The 27,782-nt window shown below is 41.9% G+C and overlaps 1 protein-coding gene across 2 annotated transcripts in view; it reads right to left on the bottom strand.

Annotated features, from left to right (window-relative positions):
- Positions 1-10,134: 10,134 nt before the first annotated feature.
- Positions 10,135-27,782, bottom strand: part of LOC147899708 (uncharacterized) — a 55,639-nt gene continuing 37,991 nt past the window's right edge. For both annotated transcript variants that reach the window (XM_087378581.1, XM_087378582.1), the window contains exon 4: positions 10,135-10,735. In XM_087378581.1, coding sequence (XP_087234707.1) covers positions 10,487-10,735 — 249 coding nt within the window. In that variant the 3' untranslated portion in view covers positions 10,135-10,486. The remainder of the gene's footprint in view (positions 10,736-27,782) is intronic.

Below are 27,782 nucleotides of genomic sequence, written 5' to 3'. Positions count from 1 at the left end.
AATTAATGCTACATTATAATGCAACATGCCATCATGTTAGTGTTATTATAACATGGCTTCGCATTATAATGCAATGTGGCATAGCATTAGCATTATTGCGATGTGGCGTTGTGTTATGCTTAATATAACTTGCTCTATTCCATGTAGTTCGTCAATGGGAGTTCAATGATTCTCTGATGATTTTGAGTTTCTATGCATCTAACTATTCTACCTAATCAATGCAAGAAACAACAAAAAAGAACAACTTTTGAAGGACAACTGGGGTGTTTTGCAAAAAGTGATAGTTTTCTCCTTTCAAACCACTTCAAAAATCACTCTTACTATCATTTTTTAGTATTTTTGTTGGGATTTGCCCCATCACATACACCTTAGCAATCACTAAACTAACTTTCTATAAACTTTGAACACTAGAAATACCAAAACCACTTATAAATCACACCAAATGACTCCCAAAGCCTCTCTTCCACTCACACCTTCCTATACACAAAAAATCAACAACTTTTTTGTATAATAATCAGCGCTGGGCAATGGGTTGATAACAAGAGAAGCAAATGCAATAATGCAAAAGCACACTGGAATGCCTTGGAAATGGGGCCACAAAAGTGTAGCTCAGTGGTGACTCACATGTTGTGGGGATCTTGCAGGAACATCGATGGAGTCCTCCTTTAAGCTACTCTAGGTTGAGAGCAATGCATACAAATACCATCCACTATTGTGACTCCAATGACTCCCATCTTGTTGTGATCGTGAATCCATAAGGAGAAGAAGAGGGAGTGGAGAAGGGAGAGGAGGAGAGAACATGGCATTCACAAAAGGCACTATGAGGGAGCAAGAGGCAACTCCATAGAGGAGAAACAGACTTTGTATTCCAATGTGTGCAATCAATAAATGAAGACCAAGGTCAACCATTTGGCCAACCTTATTCTCTTGAATACCACTCTCTTTCCCCATTCTTTACAACCATCTTGGGCCCATTTGGCTTCAAGGCACAATCCTAGTTCTACGAAGTTGCCACTATCCATCAAATGACATTACCAACCGATGGTGTCATATTGTTAACTAAATTGTTTAATAGCTTTATACATCTTAAAGGAGACATACATGGATACATTTGAGGATGAAGCTAGCCTTCCCACTGAAAGAGTTTCATGCTGTCCAGCAAAGGATGAACATATCTCATATGGAAGAAGCGGTGGAATCTTCTACTGCTAAAGATGCTAAAGACACTAGCTAGTATGGCCCCCCATACATTGAAAAATGGGAAATTCCCATCAATTAGTTGTTCAGAAGAGAAGAGGGGTGAAAAGAAAGAGGGAAAGGCATGATTAAACTAAGTGATAAAGGGGGGGAGGAAGGAGTTTCAATTAAGAAGGACCACTTAAGAATGAGGCCTTAAAGGAGAAGGCATGCTAAAGGGGGAGGGGAATAGGGACCATTTGAAGGGGGCCTTAAAGAAGAAGGCACATACTAAAGGGGGAAGAGGGACCATTTATAATAGTTTAGTTAGCACTAGGTATGCTCTTCCACTCTATAGCTTAGTGGTAGGGCTCACATGTGGGAAAGACAACATTGTGGGTTTGAATCCTACCCTCTTAAATAATGTGCACTCTTTTTAGACATAGCTCAAAATAAATTAATTAGCCTAATAAATCAATTAATATATGGACAATCATAAGTTAATTAACCTCTATGGTCCAAAACAAATAGGAATATAATAAAGTTGGGCGATGGACTGATGACTAGCAAAAATCAAAAGGTTTTTGAGTGATTACAAACATTGTTGTGATGTTTGTTATGTTGTTGATATATTACTACCATTGTACTCTCAATATTTGTCATTGTGTTTTAAGTGGTCATGTACAAAGATGATTTTATCAAACGCGGTAGGGAAAATTGTATTTATAGCCTTGGAAAGGACTTCTAATTGGGACATTTCATCAAATTAATGAAATTTCTAGAGGTGATAACACTCCACAAGAAGTTGTTGAAGAACAATGCAACTTTTCCTCTATTTGCGTACTATCCATATATCTTGATGGCTATCCCATGAGGGGGAATTCTAGAGAAAACTATTCTTTTGGGGAAAAAACTAGTACTTTTCATTTTCGGCCAAGCCCTTAGAATATACTCCTTAAGGAGAAAATAATATTTAGCCTACACTGCATATGGACTATCATGTGGGGTTAGTGATCCTGGTTTGCTAGATGATTTTGATAAATAGGAACTAATTAGATAAAAAAAAGTGAGTTTTCCAAGGGTCTCATAGCTATATGATGAAAAAGATAAGCCTTCATCATCAAAAAGGAAAAGGCTTGAAGTAGAAGACCGGATCAAGAAGAGTCGATGGAAAAACTATAATTTAATTCATGGAGGCACTATAATTTACATCATGGAGACCTGTATGCCATGAATTTCTTTATTAAATCATGAATCATTGGATATCCCAAACATTTAGCCCTCTACTCCTATACCATGCATGTCTTGCATGAATGTTCAAAAAATTTCTTGATTAACAAATACACTCGAGGTGATCCTACTTGAAGAGTTGATACTTTACAGTCCCTTAATGTCATTATGAGGTGCAATGAAATGATTTATTTCTTAATGTACAATCACTTGTTACTGCTACTTGGGCAGTCCTATTACAGTAGCAAGCCTCTCGTATAGAATGATTTACAATTATTTGTTACTACTACTTGGGAGTCCTATTATGGTAGCAAGCCTCTCGTATAGATGTCCGGCTACATCCTATCATCATTCTATAATTTCTTGCAAGCTATAGGCTTGCATCGTTCACTGTCCATTCTCTTCATCTACTTTTAGGGATTTCCCCCCCTCTAGTTGAGGGTGTCTTAGCCAAACAAGAATCAATACTCATCACCTCGGCTACTGTTGTAGTTCTTTCAACGTCCTCCTTTGAAATGTCTTCACATGTTGCTACAACAACTGTTATAGAAAACATTCACCAAATTAATTAACTTGAACTTAATAGTAGTCCCAGACCAAGGTCGATTGCATTTTGTGGCTTCTTAAAGGAAACAAGCTTTAAAGCTTAAGCTTTTACTACTTGTGTTAAGTGATTTACCCTCTAGATTTTTCTCTCTCTTTCTGCAGAAGGTGTTGACTCCTTTCACTTTAGCCATTTTGATCACTCTCTCTTCTTACATTGCAGGGAAGTGATGAGGCAATCATCGTCATCTATTTATTCCAATTCTATAGGGATGTCGAAAGTGGTCTTTAGCATACTGTGTGTCTCGCATGGAACAGTGTCTAGTGATGGTGCTAGTGTCTCCCATGGGAGTGTTGCCTCATGAAGAAGAACTCCCTCATCACCAACTGGACTGGGTTTTGGCTTGTGATGGCTGGATGCCTTTGAAATTTGGAATCCTAAAATTTATTATATCGTTAGGCAGACTTCGAGGAAGATCTGACTCATCTAGCACGGTGGTTGTGATGAATGACTTGATCAAATTATCCAAGTATTGATCTTTACAAGAATAAGTGGCAACCTCAGCAGTTATAGAATCATTTTCATACATTCTTGTATCTGATGGTCCCACTCCATCTCTTTTGCAATCATATGCAGCAGCAGTGAAGCACATTTTCACATGGGTAAACCAGTAGACCAATAGTACTTGCCACCTAGCACTACTCTATGAACTTGCACTACTATGCTAGGAGTGCTAGCACTTAGCACTTATCAATTCTATGGTAGCACTTAGCACTTAGCGCTTAGCAATGCTAGTACTGAGCACTTAGCAATACTACCACTTGGCACATAGCATGTTAAAGCGCATGCATGGACTGAGCTCTCCTATGGACCCTAATCTACTCTAATGACAACAATAATCTAAGGTGGATGAATCCTAAGAGTGATCATAATGTATAACTCAAGTCAATTAGGTTCCAAGATAGATTAGCTTGGACTCATAAAGAGAATCTTGAGATAGTGCAAAGTGCTTGATTGATATTACTTCAAATGAACGTCCCTTTTATAGGAGTGGGTACTTACATCCATATGCATGATCACATGTGAGATATCTCCTCCATGCCATGTGGCAGCTTGCCCTTTACTCATACCTTTGCTCTACATGTGCTCATGGCACCACAACTCTCAACACCTCCCCTAGGTGCCATGATCCTTTGGCTACTACAAGGTGGTCAGATGTGAATTACAAGATCAAATCCTCCCCTGGGTGCTTACATGGCTACTCTTAGGTGGTCAGGTTTGATTACAAGAATATAGGCTAAAGGTGGAAAGGCTTTTGTTTCTCAATACATGTTGTTCTTGTCATTCTTCTCATGGCTTGATGATGACTCCACGTAGTTGACCTACTGGTTCTTCAATCTGTAATCTTCTTCCTTGTGTCCCAACTTCTTGCAATGGTGACACTTTGTTTTGTTCTTCAGTCTATAGTCACTTTGATAGTGACCCATCCTTCCGCAATGGTAGCACTTCGTTGATGTTTTACTGAATAGTGCTTGTTCTTCATTATAGCTATTGCGTGTTGACATAGATGTTGATGTCGATGCCTTCAACTCTCTTTCTTTTTCAAGAAGAGAGGATACACATTCCTCAAACTTTGGATCTGGAAAATTCTTCAAAGTGGTTGTCAATGAGCTGTACTCTGCAGGCATGCAATCTAGGAAAAATTTGCACACGCTCCAAAAAGGAGAAATAACCATTTTTTTGAGCTCTACGCGCCAGTCAACTCAAATTTTCTATATGCAATTAGACACTGCCATATTTGAAAGTATCTTCAGCTGCTGGTAAGGCCTTTGCAATGGCAATACGCACCCAATCTGTTGAAAAGTTCACCAAGGAAGGATTTCACACCTGGTCTACACAAATGAGGTATCTCCTAATGCATCAAAAGCTTTGGAAGACTGTAAAAGAATACATACCCACTGCACCAAATGATGCTTGGAAGGAAAATGACGAGGCAGCACTATCACTCATTGGTTTGCACTTGGGTCCAAACATAATTCATGATATAGACTCCAAGGATCATGCCAAGGATGCATGGGATGAGTTGAACACATTGTTTGGTGCAAAAGCCAAAAACCAAGAAATCCATCTTAAGATTGAATTCTATGGTTTACATATGGACCCTAATCTACTCTAATGACAACACTAATCTAAGGTGGATGAATCCTAAGAGTGATCATAATCTATAACTCAAGTCAATTAGGTTCCAAGATAGATAAGCTTGGACTCATAAAGAGAATCTTGAGATAGCGCAAAGTGCTTGATTGATATTACTTCAAATGAACCTCCCTTTTATAGGAGTGGGTACTTACATCCATATGCATGCTCACATGTGGGATATCTCCTCCATGCCATGTGGCAGCTTGCCCTTTACTCATACCTTTGCTCTACATGTGCTCATGGCACCACAACTCTCAACGTAGCAATACTAGTACTTAGCACTTAGCACGTAGCAATACTAGTACTTAGTACTTAAGCACTTAGCAATTCTAACATTGAGTACTAAAGCAATGCTAGCACTTGGCAATTAGCAACTAGAAATGCCATCATTTAACACTTAGCAATGATAGCACCTAGCACTTAGCACTTAGCACTTGGCACTTAGTAATGCTAGAACTTAGCAACATATGCACTTAGCACTTAGCAAGATTAGGAACTTAGCAATCCTATCATCTAGCAGTTAGCAATGCTAGAAATTATCACTTAGAAATGCTAGCACTTAGCGCTTAGTAATGGTAGCACTTACCATTGATCACTCAGCATAGCACTTACACTTAGCAATGCTAGCACTTAGCACTTGGCACCTAGCAAGGCTGGCACTTAACAAGGCTACCACTTAGCACACTAGCACTTAGCACTTAGCAATGGTAGCACGTAGCAATGCTACCACTTATCAGAACTTACCAAGCAATGCTAGTAGCAGTACTACCATAGCTAGCAGCATGCACGTGTATGCTACTGCCATGCTTGTACCTAGTGGTTAGCAATATCATACTAGTACTAATACTACTACTTAGCAGCTCTGTACTTGTAGTGTTAGCAGTGCAGACTTATGTTCCATACTACTGTAGGGAGACATACTAGCATCTACTATGCTAGTTCCAATTGTTGACATATAAAGGGGAAATAACATTTGGCAGATGACACTCATACTCGACACGGTCAAAGTCATCTTAACCATTGTGATACTTAATCCAAGCATGGTCTTGGTGGTTTCTGGAACTACCTCATAGCATTTCATATGCACACAATGGCCTCAAGTATTGCACATTTGTAAAAAATAGAACAAATGGTATATGTGTCTACAAGGAAGCGCCAATAAATTCACTATATCCTGGTTGGATGATAGGCCACAACCTAAGAACTCGTCAACTCTTAAGAGAAAGTCATTGAGTACTACTGGGATAGGAGGCAAGGAACAACAACATATGGTTGTTTGGACTGCATGGCATGCAACATTTCCTAGTAGAAATCTAGGTGCATCTTTGCCTCATAGAGCTGTCCCTCTTCATAATCACGATTGAACTGCTCTACAACAAAACAACCACTTGGCAATGCAAAAATATGCATTTTACAACTGCCCATTTCTTGCTACCAATTACTATTTGAAAGCAATCCCTCTTTTGCTTCCACCCCTCCATGTTTCTAGCTATATGGCCATGTTGTTTCATCGTATTCATTACCTCTTCGGCATAAGGTGCCCAAGCGATTGTGAACTGCAACTTGTCGTCTGCAATGGATGCTTCTTTATAGTGTTCAAATGAAAACCCCTTTGCAAAGTCAATTCCAATGTCATGGCTTGTTTGAGGCTCTCGATATACCTTATAGTAGAACAACACTAGTTCTTATGCGATGAACCCAATGAGACCACCTTTTGGCCGAACTTTGCAATCACATGGTCAAACAAAGATAGCCATTGCTCTTTGGTTCAATCATCTAGAAGAGAAACCCTTTGTGGATTCTTGCCAGTCATGCTAAGGCCGTAATGGTAATGGAACTCTTCTGCACAACGGTGGTAGAACCTCTTCTGAAAGGAAGGCTCCACCCGCATTTTCTTCGTCTAAGAGTCTTGTGAGCGGCTCTTTTTCATAGGATTCTTTGGACTTTGCTATTGAGTTGAGAAGAAAGCAAGGCACAGGAAAGTGGAGTTGAATAGAAAAAAGTAGGGAACACAAGGAAGCAAGAGAGTGGAAGACGAGGAACACAAGGAAGTAGGAGAGTGGAGTTGAATTGAAAAGAGGGAAGAACACTGGATAATTTAAAAATAGGAGAATGTAGGGGAGCATAGGCAATTTTGAATTGAAAAAGGAGGGGGGGAGTTATGAGGTGGGACTGGGAAAAGTGGTATGTGGAGTGCTAGGTGATAAGTTCATTGTGCTATTTAGCACTTGTTAGTGCCTCATTAGGTGCTAAGTTAAAGGTGCTACTTAGCGCAAAATGTGGTCCACCTAACCATGCTTCCAGCCCCATAGATGAGAGATCTCACTATCGCTCTACTATGTGTATCCCACTTTTACTCATAGGACTACAACATTTAGACGAGGGTACCTTAGTCTTTGATGTTCACTTTGGGGATAGGTTGTCCAGGTCTACAGATGAGGATATCCTTATTAATGTTGCTTTTTAGCCTGTCTGGGTTTTAGTTCATGTGCAGTAGTGTTTTTTGGCTTTAGAATGGTATCTTGACCCTAACATAGATCATGTTCCCTTGGGCTCATGGAGGAATTTTCTCTATGGACATGTCCCCATAAGGTATCTGTAGTGGGAGTGGATTGATGCAAGGCACCGAGAGAAGAGCCTACCCTTCTTTTGCTACACTGATAGTAATGCCAATAAATTTTAGCTCAGCCTTAGAGGTTGGAAGCCCCCCCCCAAGCTCCTTCTTGTTGGAAGAATATTTTTGGAAGGGACTCTCGAAACCCCTCAATAACAAAAAAATTTACTCTTTTTCTATCCACCACGAAGGGATTGCAATGAACCAATGGAGGTTCATGTTTGGTGCAACTCTACTTACCCTCATCGCCTCTCTATTGAGGAGTCTATATAGCATTGTTTATGGGACTACAGACAAGCAAGGATCATTTGGAAGGGGATTGCTAGTCTATTGAGACTCACCCTTTTTCATCATCCCTTCTTCATGACCTGGGGCTCGATGGTGTGGCTCTCTCTTTTCGGGCCTTAGGATTTTATGGGAGGCATGACTCTTCTTTGTCTCTTTCATTTTGATGACACCTAGTTGAATCATGCACTCTAGATAATGTTCTCGACTCTCCTTGGGATGTTTTTCTTAGGGAGTGTGCCACCCCCAATTTTTCTCAGAGTCCTTCGTAGGGTTGAGGTGGCACTTTTAGCCTCAACCTCGGATTTTTATAGCTTCCTTGGATGAGTGCAACATTTTCCCTCTTAGGGAAGAAAATAAGGAAAGCATGAAAGAAACTTTAGGTTAAAAGAGTTTAGATTAACCTTAATATTTTAGTAAGGGAAGGTATGAGTGTAAGAAAAGCAATAAGGATAAGAGAAATCTAATATTAGATTAACTTGTTAAAGTTGAAAGTTGGTTACAATAACATTTTATGAAAGTGACTCTTCTTACCTTATCTTGACTAAGGGGCTTAGCACATGGGAATAAATAGGATGGGAATGGGAAAAGGTGGTCCCATGCATATTTCTATCCTATTCCCATCCCACCATGTGCTAACAAAAAAAGAACTAGGGATGGGTTTAGCTGGAAGAGACACATGGCATCATTTCAATTGTTCAAGAGGTGGGGACCACGTGGGGACAAGGACACATGTCATCCTTCCATATTTTTGAATCCCTAAAAAAGGGGAACCCATTCTGGTTGCCAGGGTCTAGAGGCCATGGTTGAGGATGGGAGAAAAAGGTGGCTACTCCCATTCTAAATCCATCCTAGACCACTTGGTCTATGATGGAAGTAATGATGACAAAAAGATTCCCATCCTAAACCCATGCTAGCCCCATCCATGTGCTAAGGCCCTAACTCTCCCTTCCTTTCATAGCACTACTGCAATAGGTTACCCTACTTCTCTGCCTTGAAGAAAGATGACACATTGATTCAAGGCAATTTGATCCCCTCAAAAGCAAACTACATAAAGGAGTATTATTTCTTGAGCTGTCGTACCTAATCCATCTATAGCAAGTACTTATAGAAGAGGGTCACGCTATTGTAGAAAAAGGTCATGCGCTTCCTAAGCAAAATATGTTTGAGAGAGGACTCTAAAGAATGATAGAGATGTGACCAGCACCCCAATGTCTAACTTTACATAATGACCATTTTTTGGACTTATAACCTGTAGTACGAAAGGATTGCCAAAAATTCAAGAGCTTTTTTATGGGCAAAATCACTCAAGTTCAAAGGAGGAAGTATAATTACAAGTGTACTTACACAAGACATCTTTACTTATAGATGGTTTCTAGATTTGTTGTATATCTCGAAAACATTTCGTGACATAGTGGAAATAAGAAGCCTATTGTCGCCAATGTCCACTGATGTTTAAAGGACCCACCAACTTTGAACGGGCTCACCTTTATTTCCAAAACGTCTCAACAAAGGGAATTCAGCCGCATTTATTAAGGTGCATGAAGGGGTTTCTTATTGCAAAGCAACTTTGAGCCCATCAAGAGGTCACACTTTTATTATGCTTGCAATGTCATCCCTTGAGAGGCTATGAGACAAGGAAGAGGAGCACACGCCCATTTAACAAGACATCCTAATTCATTTACTTCTTAGCAACTATATGCAAATACACAAATCCCATTAAGGATTTGATTGAGTCAAAAAGATTAAACCAAAAGAAGGTAGATATGAGCAAGGTGACATATGCATTGAAGAGCCTAAAGACCAAGACAATCTTGACTACACACCAGCGTCATATGACTACACCAAAGAGAGCAAAAGCAAGTCCCCTCCCCCCACCAAAGATATCGAAACAGCCTCCCATGAAGAGGTAACATGTGTGTAAAGGTTCAAATTTAACTAAAAGAGGAGTTGGATCAGGGGATTGTTGACATCCCAATGCCAAGGTATCAAATTTCCTTACTTTGATATGGACAGCTTTCTTCAGTGACAATACTTTGATTTTGAACATTTAAAGATCGAACTCACATCTAAGTGATCACGCAAACTAAAAACATGTGAGTTCAGCACAAAACGTTTTTGGAAAGTACAAGAACAACAATTTCTTATGACCGGAATCTAAAACTATTGTCAGTGAGGACAGCATGCGTAAAAATTATGAGTTTACATTCATGGAAGATGTATTGAACGCTACAAAAAGCCCCTCCTTGCTAAGGGGTCCTTTCTTTAGCTCATTTGAGACATTCATACGGTTGGTGTGTAGTCCAGTCTGGTAAAAGCATTGCCTTTGACATTTTAAAACATGCAGTGAGTAGATACTATAGAAAGGTCCCTATAGTGCACCCCTAACAACTTAGAGGTAATGATAAGCAACCCGTGGGTGCAAAGCAGTAACATCTTTAGTCGGGATACACCATCTTTTTGGTCACACCACCATCCACCACAAATTGCTGACCTGTGATGAATCCAGCTCGCTCATCATCACAGAGAAACAAACATAGTTCTGCAACATCCCTAGGCACTCCCACCCTTCCAACAGGATGCCACATGTGATCTTCAGAATGCAAAGCAGCCTCCCCCAAGGGGTCAGTATTTATCCAACCAGGAAGAATGGCATTCACACGCACTTTTCTGGCTAATGTCACCGCCTGCAACACCACAGTACAAGTTAACTTCATGATGTCTTTAAAACAGATCAAGATTTCAAGTTCTAAACTCCTGACTTCTTTCAGCCAAAAAAATCAGACATTTTCCACTAGCCGGCCAATCATATCAATTTAAAGGACTGAGTCACAAAATTAAAGATAAAACAGCTTTTGTATGAACAATCTGAGAAACCTAAAAAACAATGGAGACGTTCCATGAGCCTGATCTGAAAATCACCTTCTTTTTTTGGTGAAAAGATTTTTCTTTTATATTATAGAGTCACAATCCTAAAGCAAGATGTGCTCAAGTACATCAAGAGAAGATGTCAAGATATGACAAATATACATCATGATCAAAAGTCCCTGTTTGCAAGCAATCAAAAACAGATTGCTGCAAAGAGTGCCTGAAGAAAGAGTATAAGGGGAGAATGGGATCACCAAAGACTATGATTTCTATCTTCCAGAGGGTCCATAGTGCCCAATATCGAACCCATACACAAAACAAATCAAAACCCTGTCTGTGTGGGTGAATCCCAAATAACCAAAAAGATTTTCCAAAAGCAGCTTTGGAAAACCTGGTGTGTAAACGTTGGTGTAGCAATCCCAAAAAGTCACGTGTGTGAGAGCAATACCAAAGAAGATGAGGCACTGACTCTCGTGGAGCCAAGCCTCTGTGACAAACACATGGAGCAACATGTCTATGTGACAGAAGCTGTCCAAATGGAAGAACTCCTAACAATATTCTCCAGAGAAAAACCTGCTATCGAAGTGGAATTTTAGATTTCCAAATCCCTCGCAATCTCCGTCGCCACCATTGTGTAGGACAATTCATATGCCAAAGAATGTTTGCCCACTGCGAAACCCAAGGCAAGGGCTGAAGAACCTTATGCAAAGAAGAAACTGTTATGTGAGACAACTTCAAGGGATGACATGTCAACCCTGGCAAATGAAATGTCTAGTCTTGAAGCCAATCCTGAATTTCCAAAGGAGGTATTGGAATATAAGGCTAAAGCATATGAGTAATAAGATACCAAACAGGACAGTAATGCATGCCAAGACTGAATTTTGCAGCAACCTGAGGAAAAGAAAAAGGGGTCCCATCATCATAAATCACATCTGCGACGAAATGGATCCCCTTAATACTCTGAAAATACGAATGTCAAGGCTCCTCCAAAGCCAACGAAGGGAAAAATGCTCTCGACCAATGTACGATTTCAGAACGTAAAGAATTGCCCTATAAAGAATCCCTACCATTCCATTCCAAGTGAGATAGAATATGTTTCCAGTCCAGCAACATGTTGGAGATCAGTGGGCAGCCTTTGATTTTCCCTGAATAGAACCTAAGATAAAGTCTCAGGGAGTGGGCTGCCAATAACCAAAGGCAGGGGTAGTAAGTTGAGAGAGCAAATGACGCATCATGGCTGACCATGGCTGAGAACCCTGCATAAATTGCAGCATCATTTTGCCTTTATGAGCAAGAATATGTACATGAAGATTCAGAATATTAAGTCCTCCATGCATCTTGATAGAACATAGATGCTGCACCGAAAGTAATTGCAAGATTTTTTTGCCATGTTTAGAGCACCAAAAGGCTTCCATGACCAGAGATATGAAGACTACAAGATGCCCTTGTTGAACATGATTAAGGGCAAACAAAACTGAATATATGCCATAAGAATGGATTGAGCAATCCATAGCCTGACATGCAAAGGCCATGTGGCAGGGTTTCTTCTTCAGTTTTGCCAAAACCCAATCAGATTGCTGTCGACGAGTAATCATCCAACCACGAGGATAACCCAAATGACGAACCAGCTGATTTGGTTGGACAATTTCACCAGGCCATAAAAGAGAATGCCATTCCTTGGAATGCAAAGGTAACAATTTTGATTTCTGAAAATTAACATGAAGGCCATCAGCCAAACCAAAAAGAGAGAGTGCTTGCATGAGAGAGGATAAATCCTGCTGAGTATTCCTTGGAGTAAAAAAGGAATTATCAGCATATGCCTGAGCAATCAGCGTACCACTGCCAGGAATGTACAAACCATGAAGCATATCTGTTGCTACTAGATGATCCATATACTGAAGCATGGGATGTGTAGCAATAGCATAAAGCAATGCACTAAGTGGAAAAAACGGGTCCAAAATGAGGTCGCAAACTGAGCAACGGAGAGTCAATGCTTCAGAAATATCTCCTGAGAGTATGCAAGCAATCTTACTGTCACTATAAAGCCAATAAATAATATTCTGCAAATTTTGACCAAAATCTAATACACGCATAGTCTGTGAAATGAAATTCCATTGGATTGTGTCAAAAGCTTTAGCAATGTCAACCTTCAATAGTAAAACATCCTGCACCGTTCCTTGCATACATATACATATCTATATCTATCAATCTATCTTTCTATCTACACACTTTTTTTTTGTGAAAGCCATTTGTGAAGTAACGATTGAGAGAGAAAGAGAGAGTGTATGCAGTACAGGACGAGTCGAAGATGATAGTCACGTAAACTTAGATAGATGGATAACGTTACTAAACACAAGTACAAAGTACTTGTATCTAGGCCTAGGACTAAGTGTCCTAGGTGTCACATAGGACTATGTGTCCTATGTGGCATAGAAGGCACTAACACAATAAGTGCCTACACTTATGCCTACAAGGCACATACCATGGCCTATAGGGCATCACTAGAACCACCAAAGGATGGCCTACAAACCCCCCTCCATGGGATGGGCTGAAGTATTCTGAAAACGTCTCAGAATACCTGGTAGTTTCTGGTCATGGTGGCACATGTTCATCCAAAAGGATATAGCCACCTATGAATGTACAAGGAATGTCAGATCATGTAACAAAGGGAACCAAGTGTAAAGCCTGTCGGAAGACTTCGAACTTGGGACGAGGAAGTGCCTTTGTAAACATATCTGCGATGTTGTCCTCTGTGGGAAGATAGGACAACTCTATGTCGCCTGCTGACAACCGCTCCCGAACATAATGATAGTGAACTTCAATATGCTTGGTACGCGCATGAAACACTGGGTTACGCGCAATGGCCAAAGCACTCTGGCTGTCAGTGTAGACAATAGTGGAGGATGTCTGGCAAATACCAAGATCTGTAAGTAACTGTCGAAGCCAAACACACTCTACTGTAGCGGTGAAGGCTGCCCTGTACTCAGCCTCACAACTAGACGTGGCAACTGTCGGTTGCTTCTTGCTGAGCCAAGAAATACATGAATTGCCAAGCAAAAAACAATTGCCAGTATGTGACACTCTGGTGTCGGAACATCCTGCCCAGTCACTATCCGTGTAAGCATGCATGGTAAGTGAACCCTCATCACCATGGAAGAGGGCTAAATCCTGAGTGCCTCTGAGATATCTGAAGACTCTTTTCACTGCCTGCCAATGCTGTGAACTGGGCATGTGCATGAATCTGCTGAGCTGAGATACTGCATACTGCAAGTCAGGTCTGGTGTGACATAAATAAATAAGGCATCCAACAGCCTGCTGATAAAGAGTGATATCACATGGTGGGCTCCCATCATGAGCTGAGAATTTGAAGCCAGGGTCCACTGGAGTAGAGATTGGCTTGCAATCCTCAAACTGAAAACGATCAAGGAGCTGTCCAATATACTTGGACTGGGACATCATGATACCCCCCTCAACATGAGCAAACTGAATGCCCAAATAATAATGGAGCCGTCCCATGTCTGACATGTCAAAAATCTGCTGCAAATCAGCCTTGAAAGTTGCAATTTGCTGAGTATCGGGGCCCGTGATAAGCATATCATCCACATATAAAATCAGCACTAAAAAATCAGATCCACTCCCACGGAAATAAAGAGTGGGTTCTGTGGGACTATTCTGAAAACTAAGGGATAGTAAGTGTGCATGAATTTTGGCATACCATGCCCTGGGTGCCTGCTTCAAACCATAAAGGGCTTTTCTAAGCCGGCATACCTTATTTTCAGAATTAACAACCTCAAAACCAGGAGGTTGAGTGACATAGACTTCTTCTTGCAGATCCCCATGAAGAAAGGCATGTCAAGTTGGTGCACTTGCCAATGATGATGGGCTGCAATGGCAATGACACATCGAATGGTAGTAATCCTGGATGTGGGAGCAAATGTCTCCTCAAAGTCAATGCCTTGTTGTTGGGCATACCCTTTTGCAACAAGACGGGCTTTGTATCGATCTATGCTGCCATCAGATTTCCTTTTTAATTTGTAGACCCAACGCGTTCCAATGGCATGCTTGCCAGGTGGAAGATCTACTAATTCCCAAGTGTCATTTTTGGCAATAGATTGTAACTCAGCTTTCATTGCATCCATCCACTCTTTGCTGTCAAAAGCATCTTTATGGCACAAAGGCTCTTCATTGCAAGCTGTAGCAAGGAGTGCAAACTCAAGAAAGTGACCATGCTGTCTATTCCCTGATCTTGTCCGGGCAGCAAAAGGCTGATCTTGTTTGCTGTCCCTCAATGTATCAAGAAGCCATCTGGGAACTTGCCTTTGCTGTCTATTAACAGCTCTTTCTTCAATGACTGCATCATGAGTAATGGGATCATTTTGTGCCGGAAGAGAAACCTGCAAATCAGCATGAGGTTGAGGCTGATTATTGCTTTGTGGAGGGCCTGCAAGAGGCGCATGTTGCTGCTCAAAATCCTCTTCTGATGATGGTAGAGGTAACCAAGACTCAAAGGCATCAAACATGTCAATATCTGGCTTTGCTTTGCAGTCCACAAGAGGAGAAGGTGAATGTTCAGCAAAGATCACATCTCTACCGACAATAATCTTCCCAGTATTTGGTTGATATAACCGATACCCTCTGCTCTCCTGGCTGTAACCAATGAATATGCATTTGATTGCCTTGTCATCAAGCTTATGTCTCAGCTGAGATGGTACATGAACATACGCAAGAGACCCAAAAACTTTCATGTGTGAAAGTGAAGGCTTCCTGCCTTTCCATGCTTCATAAGGTGTCATAGTCTGTAATGCCCGTGTAGGTGATCTGTTCAGCACATAGTTGGCACACATTACTGCATCAAGCCAAAACTTATTGGGCAAAGACTTGGCCTTGAGCATGCATCTGGCCATCTCCATTGTGGACCTGTTTTTCCTTTCAGAAATAGGATTCTACTGAGGAGTGTAAGGAGTAGTGCATGAGTGAATAATGCCCCGTGAGGAAAGAAATGCATCAAACTCCTTTGACATATACTCACCCCCCCTATCTGTGTTGAGGGTGACAAGCTTGCAGCCTGATTCATTCTCAACCATATTCAGCCATCTCTGAAAGCATAAGAAAACTTCAGATTTGGCCTTTAAAGGATATACCCAGCAGTAGCTTGTGAAATCATCAATGAGAGTCATGAAATACTTGTATCCTCCAATGGCATTTGTCCTCATTGGGCCACAGACATCACTGTGTACTAGCTGCAATTTTCTTTGTGAGAGTTTTAGACAATTCTTTTGAAAAGGAAATCGATGCATCTTACCCAAAAGACAACCCTCACACACATGTTTAGAAACTGTGTGAGTCTGAGGTACATCATTAGCCATCTGGTGTGAATGCAGCTTTGCAAGAGCTCTATAATTTAGATGGCCCATTCTTTCATGCCACAGATGAGTTTCAGCAAGCTGTGAATCTGAAATAGCCAATGCTTCGGTGTAAAGTGCAGCTGCATGATGATCAAGGTGATAAAGCCCTTTTCGCAAGGTGCCAGTGAGAACTATGGCATTGTCATCACGAAGATCATATACTAGGCATCTGTAGCCATCAAAAATTACTCTGAAACCTGAAGTAGCAATTGCTGAAATTGAAATCAAGTTGACTTCAATTCCAGGCACAAAAAGAACATTTGTCAGAGTGACAGGATGACTGGAAATGGATGTGAGCTGCACATCTCCAACTCCGTTTACAGCATATGAAGCATTATTGGCACATGTAACAGTCCCCCCTCGAGGTGCATCAGCTAAAGAATGAAACAACTGTCTGCAAGATGTGACATGCTTGGAAGCACCACTATCAAAGTACCAGGACTGAGCATCATTAGAAGTAAAAAGTGCATCAGCTTTGGAGGGATCAAATGAGCAATGGACAGCCCATGCCCAATCATCCTGAAGAGCATGTGCATGTGAAGCATCTGCTGGCTCATGGGATTCAATGGCATGTGAGGCATTAGGTGTCAATCCTGCTTTCTTTTTCTCCGAAGCAATGCGCTTCCTGCATTCTGAAATGTCATGTCCAGGCTTGCGACAATAGTTGCATCTTTTCTTCTTTCCCTTATCTGCTGTATTTTTAGATGCATGAGAGGAATTGCAGCTGCTATGCGTAGAGGAATTGCAGCTGCTGTGTGCAGATTTTGGCTTGCCCATAGGCTTGGGAGCCTTGCCTCTTCCTGTTTGCTGTGAAGCAAATGCATGATCAGGAATAATGTTGGAATATGGAAGCAAGAACTAGAACTAGAACTAGAAACTGGAAATGAAATTACAAGACTGAAAGACTAGAAATACCTTGAGAAGAGTGTAGACAAGACACAAGTTAGACTGATAGATTAGAATGATGTGACCCATTGAATATATGGGCCAAAGTACAAGACATAATGCAAGAGTGTTTATGGGATAATTGTAGAAGTGCCACATGGCACACACTCAAGACATAAAGACTAGACTTAGACTTAGACTAGGAAATAGTACACTTAGTGCGCACTTATCTCCAACACCCTCCTTAAGTGGACACTAGGAGTAAGACAGAAAGACAAGACTAGAAGACAGACATAAAGACTGATAGACTGAGAGACAAGATAGAAGACATGACAGACAAAAGATCCTGAGACACCCCTCCTCAAGTGATATCCTCATATGGGTCCACAAGGGTAGGGACAAGATGGATCTAAAACATAGTCAGATTGATAGACAAATAGACAGACAGACAAGACTAGATAGACAGAAGACTGACTGTAGACAAATAGAAAGACCAAGACACTAGAACCCCTTGACCTACATCATCGGTGGTCAAGGTGGTAGACAAAACATAGAAGTAATCAGAAAGCCCACTTTTCATCATGTAAGGAAGGAACAGCAGGATCAGCTGATGGAGATGTTGCAGCAACATGGGCTGAGGTAGATGCAGGAGCTGATGTAGAGGTTTTGGAGTAGCAGTCCCTCTCCCGGTGATTATCACGGCCACAAATGGTGCATGGATGAGCCTTGAAACAGTCCTTCTCCACATGATTAGTCTTGCCACAATGGGTGCAAGGCTTTCTTACCTTAGAACTTCCTTTCTTTGCTAAAAATGCAGTGTCAGTTACCTTGCGTTGTTGAGTTCTTTCTTCCTCTTGGAGAGCATTGATGATACCCTCAAGAGAAGGATTATTATGATACTTGAAGGTAGTGACAAGAGTAGCATAGGAGTCAGGTAAGCTTTTGAGAAGCACAGCAATAGCAATATCTTCGAAGATGGGAGACTTGACTGACGCAAGCTGAACCATAAGACTGCGAAGATAATTGACATGAGAGGCTATAGTAGCTCCTTCCTGCATATGTAGATCAAAGAATGAGATCATAAGTGCAATCTTAGAGTTTTTAGATCGGGCTCCAAAAAGAGTGTCCAAAGTGATCCATGCTTGAGGAGCAGACTGTATGTCGGAGATGTGATGAATGTAATCATCTCCAAGGCCGAGCAATATGATAGCATAGGCTTTGTCGTTCTTGGCAGCAACAACTTGCTCAGATGGACCTTCGGGACCATCACGGTGAACAATGTCCCAAAGGCCTTCTTTCATAAGATGGCACTTGATTTTGATCTGCCAAGTATGAAAGTTGGACCCATTGAATTTGTCGATAGATATGAGAGAATGAGAGGAAGATGCCATGTGGGAAGGTCTTACCTCTTGCTAGGATGCAAGGGCAGTGTCTATTCCCTTACAATATTGCAGAAAATAAATGAGAGGAAGAGATCCCAGAAGCCGGTTCTCTCACCACTTTGTCAGGGCCATAGCATATGACAGCCCATCGAAGTAGGAGGAACCAGCAAAAAAAAGGAGACTGTTCAGCAAACTGAAAGAGGCAAAGCTTAGTACCTCAATCCCGGGCAGAGATAGAGATGAAAAAGGAATGCAGATCTTCGTGCAGATGAAGTCGAAGAAGTCTTCAGCCTGTGCAGGTACGGATTCCGTACAGTCGTACGGACTGTACGGATGTACGGACGATGGCGCAGAGTACTGACGACGGCGCAGAGTACGAGCGGCGGAGTACGGACGAGGTACGACGACGTACGGACGAAGGACGAACGAAGTACGAACGGCGTACGGCGGCGTACGGCGGAAGAGTACGGAGAGCAGAGATGGATGCTGCGCAGATCTGTCGGTGACAGCAGATCTGGCGCTCAGATCTGGCTGAGCTGCGCAGATCTGGCGCAGATATTTGGAGTGGGCGCAGAAATTTAGAGCAGGGAAAAAATGCAGCAGAGTCACGCAGATCTGGAGCGCAATGGCAGGGCAGATCTGCAGCAGGGGAGAGAGGAGAGAGAAGAGGCAGATCTGAGGGGGGGGGGCAGATTTGAGAAGAGAGAAGAGGGAGAAGAGGAATCAATCTAGCTCTGATACCATGTTGGAATATGGAAGCAAGAACTAGAACTAGAACTAGAAACTGGAAATGAAATTACAAGACTGAAAGACTAGAAATACCTTGAGAGGAGTGTAGACAAGACACAAGTTAGACTGATAGATTAGAATGATGTGACCCATTGGGCCAAAGTACAAGACATAATGCAAGAGTGTTTATGGGATAATTGTAGAAGTGCCACATGGCACACACTCAAGACATAAAGACTAGACTTAGACTTAGACTAGGAAATAGTACACTTAGTGTGCACTTATCTCCAACAAATAATTGCTTGTCTGTTAGCTCTACTTTGCTCTTCCTGCAAAAGCAAAGTAACAAGCTGATCAAAAGAATAGTGGTCTGGATTACCCATGGCCACTAATCGAAGGGTTGTAGCAAACCCTTGATATGTATCTGGTAGTCCATTCAATGTAGTACTGACAAGCTGTGAATTTGGCACCACTTCATCAATGTTGGCAAGCTGTTCCATGAGGTCCTTGACCTTTGTCAAATATGCATCCATTGACTCACCTTCATTCATATTCACTTCCTGTAATTGCCTTCTCAAATATGCAACACGAGCTTCATTGCGAATCTGATATAGAGAAGCCAATTTATCCCAAGCATCCTTTGATGTCCTGCAAGAACGGATGTGTGGAATAATGATTCTCTTGCATGATAAAGCAATGCATGAATGTGCATTTGCATCTCTTGCATCCCATCTAGACTGTTCTTGAGTTGGAAGAGCAACAGCAGAAGTGCTAGAGGAAAAGGCATCAGAAGAAGTACCACCTGCAGAAGGTGCAGCAGTAGAAACAACCACTGAAGGATTGGCTGGCCTCAGATCAGCCCCAGAAACAATATTCCACAAATGCTTTGCAACAAGAATATGTTTCATGAGATAAGACCACATTGGATAGTTGGTGCCATCCAACTTATCATCTTCACGAAGAACTCCAAATAAATCTTGATTGTTCCCAGCCATAGCAACTGTGATAACTTGTAAAAGACCTAAGAACCCAAAAGCCTCAAGGCTATCACTGCAATAAGCTGGCTGTCCCAAAAATGACAGCAAATATCTGCAAATTTCTGACCCAAATCAAAGGGCAAATGCAGATCTGACCCAAATGTGACTGTGACAGGCAATGTTCACTGCAAAAACTGACCCAAATCAAAGGGCAAATGCAGATCTGACCCAAATGTGACTGTGACAGGCAATGTTCACTGCAAAAACAGCAGATTTGGCAAAAGCCCCAAATTTATTGAGGGCAAATAGGCCAAAAAGAGGGCAAATGTAGAAAAGCCCCAAATTTTGCTGAAATTTTGCAAATGTGACCCAATGGATGATAATCTGACCAAATGTCCTGCAAATCTGACTCAATATCCTGCAAGAATGACTCAATGTTCTGCAATCTCTATAGATTTCACACGTAAGAAGGTGGCACCCAATGTACGGTTGTACGACAGCCAATGTACGGCTGTACAACACCCAATTTTTCCAATGTCCTGCAAAAGCCCCAAATCTGCAAATGTCGCTGACGACTGAAGGTACGGTGGAAGTACCTTGTACTCCTACGCAAGTACAATCGTACGGCGTAGCCCCAAATCTGCAAATGTCTTGTACTCCTACGCACGGGGGCAACAAAACTTTATACAAAGAAGGTACCATAATGTGGGACAGCCTCAAAGGACGCACTTATGAATCTGGGGAATGAAGAATCCAATCTTCAAGCCTATTCTCAAGCTCAAGTGGTGGCACCGGCAGAAAAGGCCAAAGCATTTGAGTAATATTTTGCCATAGGGAACGATAATGCATCCCTAAACCATATTGTCTAGCAGCCAAAGGAAAACATATCATGGTACCATCATCATGAATCAAATCAGCTATAGAGTGGATCCCTTTGAAACTAATAAAATAAGAACGTCTGGGTTCTTGCAAAGCCAGGAAAGGGTGAAAGACCTTTGACCAATGTATATTTTCAGCTATTAAAGAATTGCCCTGCAAAGAGTTGCAACCATGCCATTCCAGGTGGGAGAGGATATGCTTCCAATATCTTGGAGACCAAAGGACAACCTTTGATCCTGCCATCAATGCAAATCCCACTGAGTTGGCGCCAATAACTAAAAGCAAAGTTTGGTGATTTTTAAAAGCAAATAGCACATCATGACAGGTCAAGGTTGATCTCCTTGCATAAATTGCACATCATTTTCCCCTTATGAGCAAGGATATGCACGTGAATGTTAAGAATATTTAAACCCCCATGCATCTTTGGCAAACAGAGACATTGCACTGAAAGCAATCTCAAGCTTTTCCTACCATGTTTGGAATGCCAAAAAGTTTCCATGGTCTGACATCAAGTATGTAAGATCTCCCTTGCCAAACATGATCAAAGGCAGGTAAATTGAATGTATGCAACCAAAATAGATTCGGCTATCCGTAATTGAACATGCAATGGCCAAGTTGCTAATTTCAATATTCAAGCTTTTTCTTCAATTTTGCAACTACCCAATCAGTTTGTTGCCAACAAGTCATCATCCAGCCCAAAGGATAACCAAGATGGCAAACTAACTGAGTAGGCGGAACAATTTTCCCCAGGCATGAAATACTGTGCCAGTCCTTATAATGCAATGGCAATAGCTTAGACTTCTGAAAATTCACATGTAGACCAACAGGCAAGCCATATAATGATAGAGCATGTATAAGGGAAGCAAGATCTCTCTCGGTATTCTTTGGAGTAAAAAAAGAATCATCGACATATGCTTGAGCAACCATAGTGTGATTCCCATGAATCTCCAATCCATGTAGCATGTTTGTAGCCACAAGATGATCCATGTATTGAAGCATTGGATGCATGGCTATCGCATACAAAGGTGCACTAAGTGAACAGCCCTAGCGAACTAAATAACGAAGAGTCCAAGTTTCATAAATATCCCCTAACAATATACATGCAGCTTTACTGTCATTGCACAGCCAGTAAATAACATGCTGCATTTTTTGGCCAAATCCCAAAGCATGCATGGTCTTTGAGATGAAATCCCATTGTACCATGTCAATGGCCTTGGCAATGTCAACTTGCAAAAATAACACGTTCTGCTCCATGTATTTTGCATATTCTATCCTAACATAGGCATTTGCAATATTATCAGTGATATGCCAACGAAGAACAAACCCATATTGTGCTGGATGAAGGCCGTCATATAATTATCCTTTGATACGATCAACTACCATTTTGGTAATGATTTTATAAACAAATGGCATGAGAGTGATAGGTCTCCAATCTGCCAATGAATTTGTCGAATTTGCCAAGCACAATTGATCATATGCAGCAAAGTAGACTTGAGGATATCCCAATATGCAAGAAAAAATTCAACAGTGAGACCATTCCATCCTGGAGATTTCCATCTACCATAGGATTTTATCGCATCAAATAACTCCCTTGTAGGCTATCTCATGGGCTATCCATAGATGCCACTTATACCTTGGTATGAGCCTTGTAGGTCTAGTTATAGTCAGTTAGGACACTCAGTCCAGTTAGGGTAGTTAGCCCTAGGGTTTTGTTATGTTGGCTCTCCCTTGAGCCTCCACACTTCAGTTTTGCAGCAATCTATTACAGCATCTCGTTTTTCTCCATTGTGCTTCCATTTTTTAGCTTCCATTGCTTCCAACACCCAACAGTGGTATCAGAGCAGGTCCGGAATCCATTCCCTCAACCATTGACAGCTTTCCCAAGCTATTTGGCAACCTCTGGAGCCCTCATTCTTGCTGGTCTTGCTGGTTTTCACACTCCCACGAGTGTTTGAGACATTTCCAAGCAATTCTGTCGCGAAAGATCTCATTCTAACACGAGAAGATCGCATTTTGGACTAGCTACCGCGAAGGAGACGAATTTTGGAGCAAATCTGAGTACTTTTCTGCAGCAAAACCTAACTGTGCGGAATTTCATACACTGTACGGACCTGTTAGAAATTCCGTACAGCCATACGGACCTGTCAGAAATCCGTACACCTGTCAAAAATCCGTACGGACCTATCAAAAAGCCGTACAACTACCAGAAATCCTATACAACTGTTAAAAATCCGTACAGAGCTGCCTCGAGATGCGTGCCAATCATTTCTCACGTTTCTCAAAATTTTGGAGCTGCCTCTAGCTGCGTGCCAACATTTTGGAGCTGCCTCGAGCTGCGTGCCGATGTTTGGAGCCATTTGGAGTTGCTGAATTGATCCGGAGACTTCTCTTTGAGCCTTCCCTCCTCATTTGGCATCCCTTTGCCTCAAGCTGCAAGCTTCTCTCCATTGGATCTCTTTCTCTCCATTTCTACGTGCTCTCCTCCTCGTGGGAGTACTTCTTTTGCTATAATTCTCATTTCCAACCCTCATTTGCTCGCTTTCAGAGCCTGTCACTATTGTACATCATTGGGTAAGCCGTTGTTGCATTGGCTTTTTCCAATTTCTGCTTCATTTGCATTTTGGAAAGGCCTCGTGTTGCCTTGAAAGGTCTCGTGTTGCCTTTGGGGATTTTTCTTGCAATAGGTACACCTTGGGACAGCAGAGTCTTTTGCAGACATAAGCTTTGAAGCTTGGGCAAATTTTTGGCACTTGATTCTGAGAGGTTGCCTTTCTCTCATTTGCTTTGCCAGTTGGTGCATTTGCCTTGTATTTCAGCACCATGTCTGGTGGCAAAGATGATTTGTTTGGGCTGATTGGGGCCGATGACAAGCTTGATGGCACCAATTACCCCATGTGGTCATACATGATGGGACATGTTTTGGTTGCCAAGAATCTATGGCATATTATTTCAGGTTTTGAGGCCAGCCCTACACGCACTGTTACTCGTGCTACACCTGCAGCCTCTGCTTCTTCAGGTGATGGGTCTTCAGGTGATGGTTCTACTACTACAGCCAGGACTCCTGCACCTCCTGCTCCAGGAGCTTTTCCTCCTTCACAGGAGCAAATTCAGTGGGATGGTCGTGATGCCAAAGCACATGCCTTGATTGCTCTTTCAGTGAAACGGGTTATTATTCCTCATATTCGGTCTTGCAAGACAGCTAAGCAAGCATGGGATCAGCTTGCATCTTTGTATTAGGTGCGGAATGAGGTGAGGGTTGCCTATCTTCGCAGGTAATTGAAATATTTAAAGCTTGATGAGGGTGGTAACATGGATGCCTATCTCACTGATGTGAAATCTTGAAAGAGTAGTTGGCCAACATTAATGAGATTATGCCTGATTCTCAACATGTTACGCTGATGTTGTGGCAACATGACCTCGAAAGGGTCAATCGACATTTTCCTTTAAAGGATCAATGTTTGTATTATATTTGTTTGGGCTTCACGTAAATGATCAAAAAGGAATTAAGGTCAAGGTCCTTGGTGAGGGTGACATGGCACAAGACTAGGTGGATCTAAGGCTAAGGGGTCTAAATGCATTAAATGTGCCAAGGGGCAAATTATTTTAATGTTATCCCAAGAGAGGGGTAAATGGTGCATTTAGGAGGCACCCTAAATTGAGGACATGTGGCACACTAGATCCATCTAGGGAATTGTGGGCTTTGATATTCAGCATGCAGGTACTTCTCACGTTGTAGATCTGTGACGAGCTTGCTCAACCAGAGAATGGCTAGGTGGTTACTCATCGTGCCATCACTTGTTAATTTATATTCGTTCAAGAGAGAGAGGTCTTGGTTGAGCTTGTAGCTTTTGGTATCAGAGTGGGTTATTGGAAAAGGGGGATTATAGATGAACGGATTACGAGAGGTTTTGGGCCAGAAAGCCACGCGACCATGAGCTGAATTCAAGAAACATAGCTGCTAGCTGAATGCGAGCAAACATTCGGTAGCAGTGATGCCATACATTTTCCAGCTGCGACGATGCCACTAATAACTTTGTGTCGAATTTTCGTCGAACGATAATCTGAAGCGATTTCGGACCTTCGAGAGTCAAAGAACCAAAGAGAGAGGATCATACCAGCCTGAAAGCCGATACTTCCCTGGATGATTTGAACGTTGTTACCCTCCAAGCTCGAACAATCAATTCGCAGGATATCAGAGTGGCGCACGTGCTGGTTTGCGGGTGGTTGCCTTTAGGGCTTCTTAGCATCGCGGGGGGCTAGCTGTTGTTATATTTTGGTAACAGATGGAGCGCACGTCCTATTGAACGGACGGTGGATTTCCTGCGTGCATATTATGATAGGCAGGAGACTACTTGTCGAAGTCCCAGTCTACGTATTTGTAGAGCTAAGCGTTGTGTTTGCTACTACGACATGGTTACTTTGCATGTAGCGTCCAAAACAGATACTCATAGAGATTAGGTGAAGGACATCCCGGGAGCGAGGCGACCGTCTGAACGTTTGTATTGACAGAGGCCACGTCATCCAAGGCCTTTGGAACTTGAGAGAGAAAAAAAAAAGCCACATCATCCATTCCTATTTCACCCCTCTCTTGATCGAAGTGCTTTGCTTTGTTGGTGCGTGAGCTCGAGGAAAGGGACAAATTGATCTATCCATGCAGCATGAATGACCAGGGAGCTATGCCTTTTTAAGTTTTATTAGGGATATGCTAGTTTATTTGCCCTCGGTGTTTGAGTTATTTGAGATTGCAGATATTTCCCTAGTATAGGGAAAAGATACTCATCTTGGTTCTCAACTATTTTCCGATGATGGTTACGCCTGTTTAGACACCTTTTGTGGTTATGAGATTGAAAAACAGTTTGTAAATACAATTTTAGGCGGTATTTTATTTATTTAAAATTATTATATATTAAAAAAAACACCCATCGACCTACATGGAAGTTGGAGAAGAAGCTTCTAGGGTGGATCCTGTAGAGTCGGGAGTCCGACCGACCCCGCAGGTGTCGCGCCCAGCAGGCCATACGCTGTCTGGTAGAATTGCCTTATTGGAGAATGCCTTGCAATAGATTTTAGCGCAACAGTTACAAGCAAATGTAGGACAATTTGAGCTCAGGAAAATGGTTCATAGTATGTCTACTAGACCATCTCGTGAAGAGAAGGGTAAAGCTCCAATGGAGCCTGAATCCAGTGTTCATACGATTGAGCCTAGGAGGACTAAGGTGCCTAATAGTGCCAATTATAGGCCAGAAAAGTATTCTGATCGAATGTCTGACCGTAGTTGTGATATCATAGAGACTTGGTTACACAAATGGGACGAGGCCTTCGCCATTTGTGAAATCAGGAATGATATGAAGAAAATCCGCGAGGCCATCCATATGTTTAATGAGGCAGCGGATAGGTGGTGGATAAAACAGCAGAAAGATGGAGTGGCATCCACTACTTGGAAGGGGTTTAAAAAGGAATTTAGAAAACACTTCTTACCTCTTGACGAAGCATCCCGAGCTTGGGATCAGTATCGAAACCTTCCTCAGAGAAATTTATCAGTGGCGGAATACACTAATAAGTTCAGAGAAAGTGTAATGAAAGTTTATGAATCTCTAGCTCAATCAATTCCAATAAAAGATTTTATCTTTGGATTGAATGATCGGATCAAAATGGAAGTTCGGGCTAAGTATGCGAACACGCTAGATGAAGCAATTGCCATAGCCCTGAACTATGAGGATGCAAAAGGGAACAGACCAAGTGGGTTTGTGCAGGTTGGAACTCGGTATGAGTACCCGAAGAAGAAGTGGATTAACAAAGGGAGTGTCTCATAGCCTAGTAGTCAAGCCAAGCAGGCAAAGCCAGTTGAGACTCCTAAACCAAGTACCACCATTGGAACAAAAAGAAAAGTAACACCAATGGCAGCCCGGGCTTGGTCGAAGTCTTCTTTGAACCTAGAACAAAGAGAAAAAGCGAGGAGAGAAAGCTTGTGTTTTGGATGCCTTCAGCCTCATCAGTGGAAAGATTGTCCACGAAATAAGGATCGTCGGATGGCTGAGATGGTGATCTCAGAATGCGACGTGGAAATGGAGGGAAGTCCCAGAGCAAAACAGATGTAGATTCAACTAGCGGGATCTTCTCAAAGGTTAGTACATGTTTTATTATGTGTGTCTATTGCTAAGCTAATAACCAGTGCACCTGATAATGTCCTATCAAAGCCCGCAGCAACGGGGTATACAACCTTTAATGATACGGAGTTAATTAAGATGAAGGGGCAAGTAGCTAATCATGACGTAATTGTGTTGTTTGACTCTGCGTCAACACCCAATGTAATTAACTCCAAGCTTGTAAAGAAGCTGAAATTAAAGACTAGCCCATCTGACTATGCATCTACAGTCAGAATGGCAGACGGAAGTTCAACTGAAGTATGGGACCAAAGGGTTATGCAGTTGGAACTTTGAATTCAGGACTATGCTGAGAAGCTTGATTTTGAAATGACAAACCTTGCTCACGCAGACATAGCCCTGGATAAGGCTTGGCATTCTAGGAAGAATCCAGCCATAGATTGGAAAAAGCACATTTATCAATTCAAGATGAATGATGTGTTGTATGTCTTACGAGGTGAAAAAG

The sequence above is a fragment of the Dipteris shenzhenensis genome, chromosome 8 (genome assembly GCF_047967505.1).
Source record: "Dipteris shenzhenensis isolate YYH24624 ecotype China chromosome 8, Dip_SZ_1.0, whole genome shotgun sequence".
In the NCBI taxonomy this organism is placed as follows: domain Eukaryota; kingdom Viridiplantae; phylum Streptophyta; class Polypodiopsida; order Gleicheniales; family Dipteridaceae; genus Dipteris; species Dipteris shenzhenensis.
This window is presented reverse-complemented; position numbering and strand designations above follow the sequence as displayed.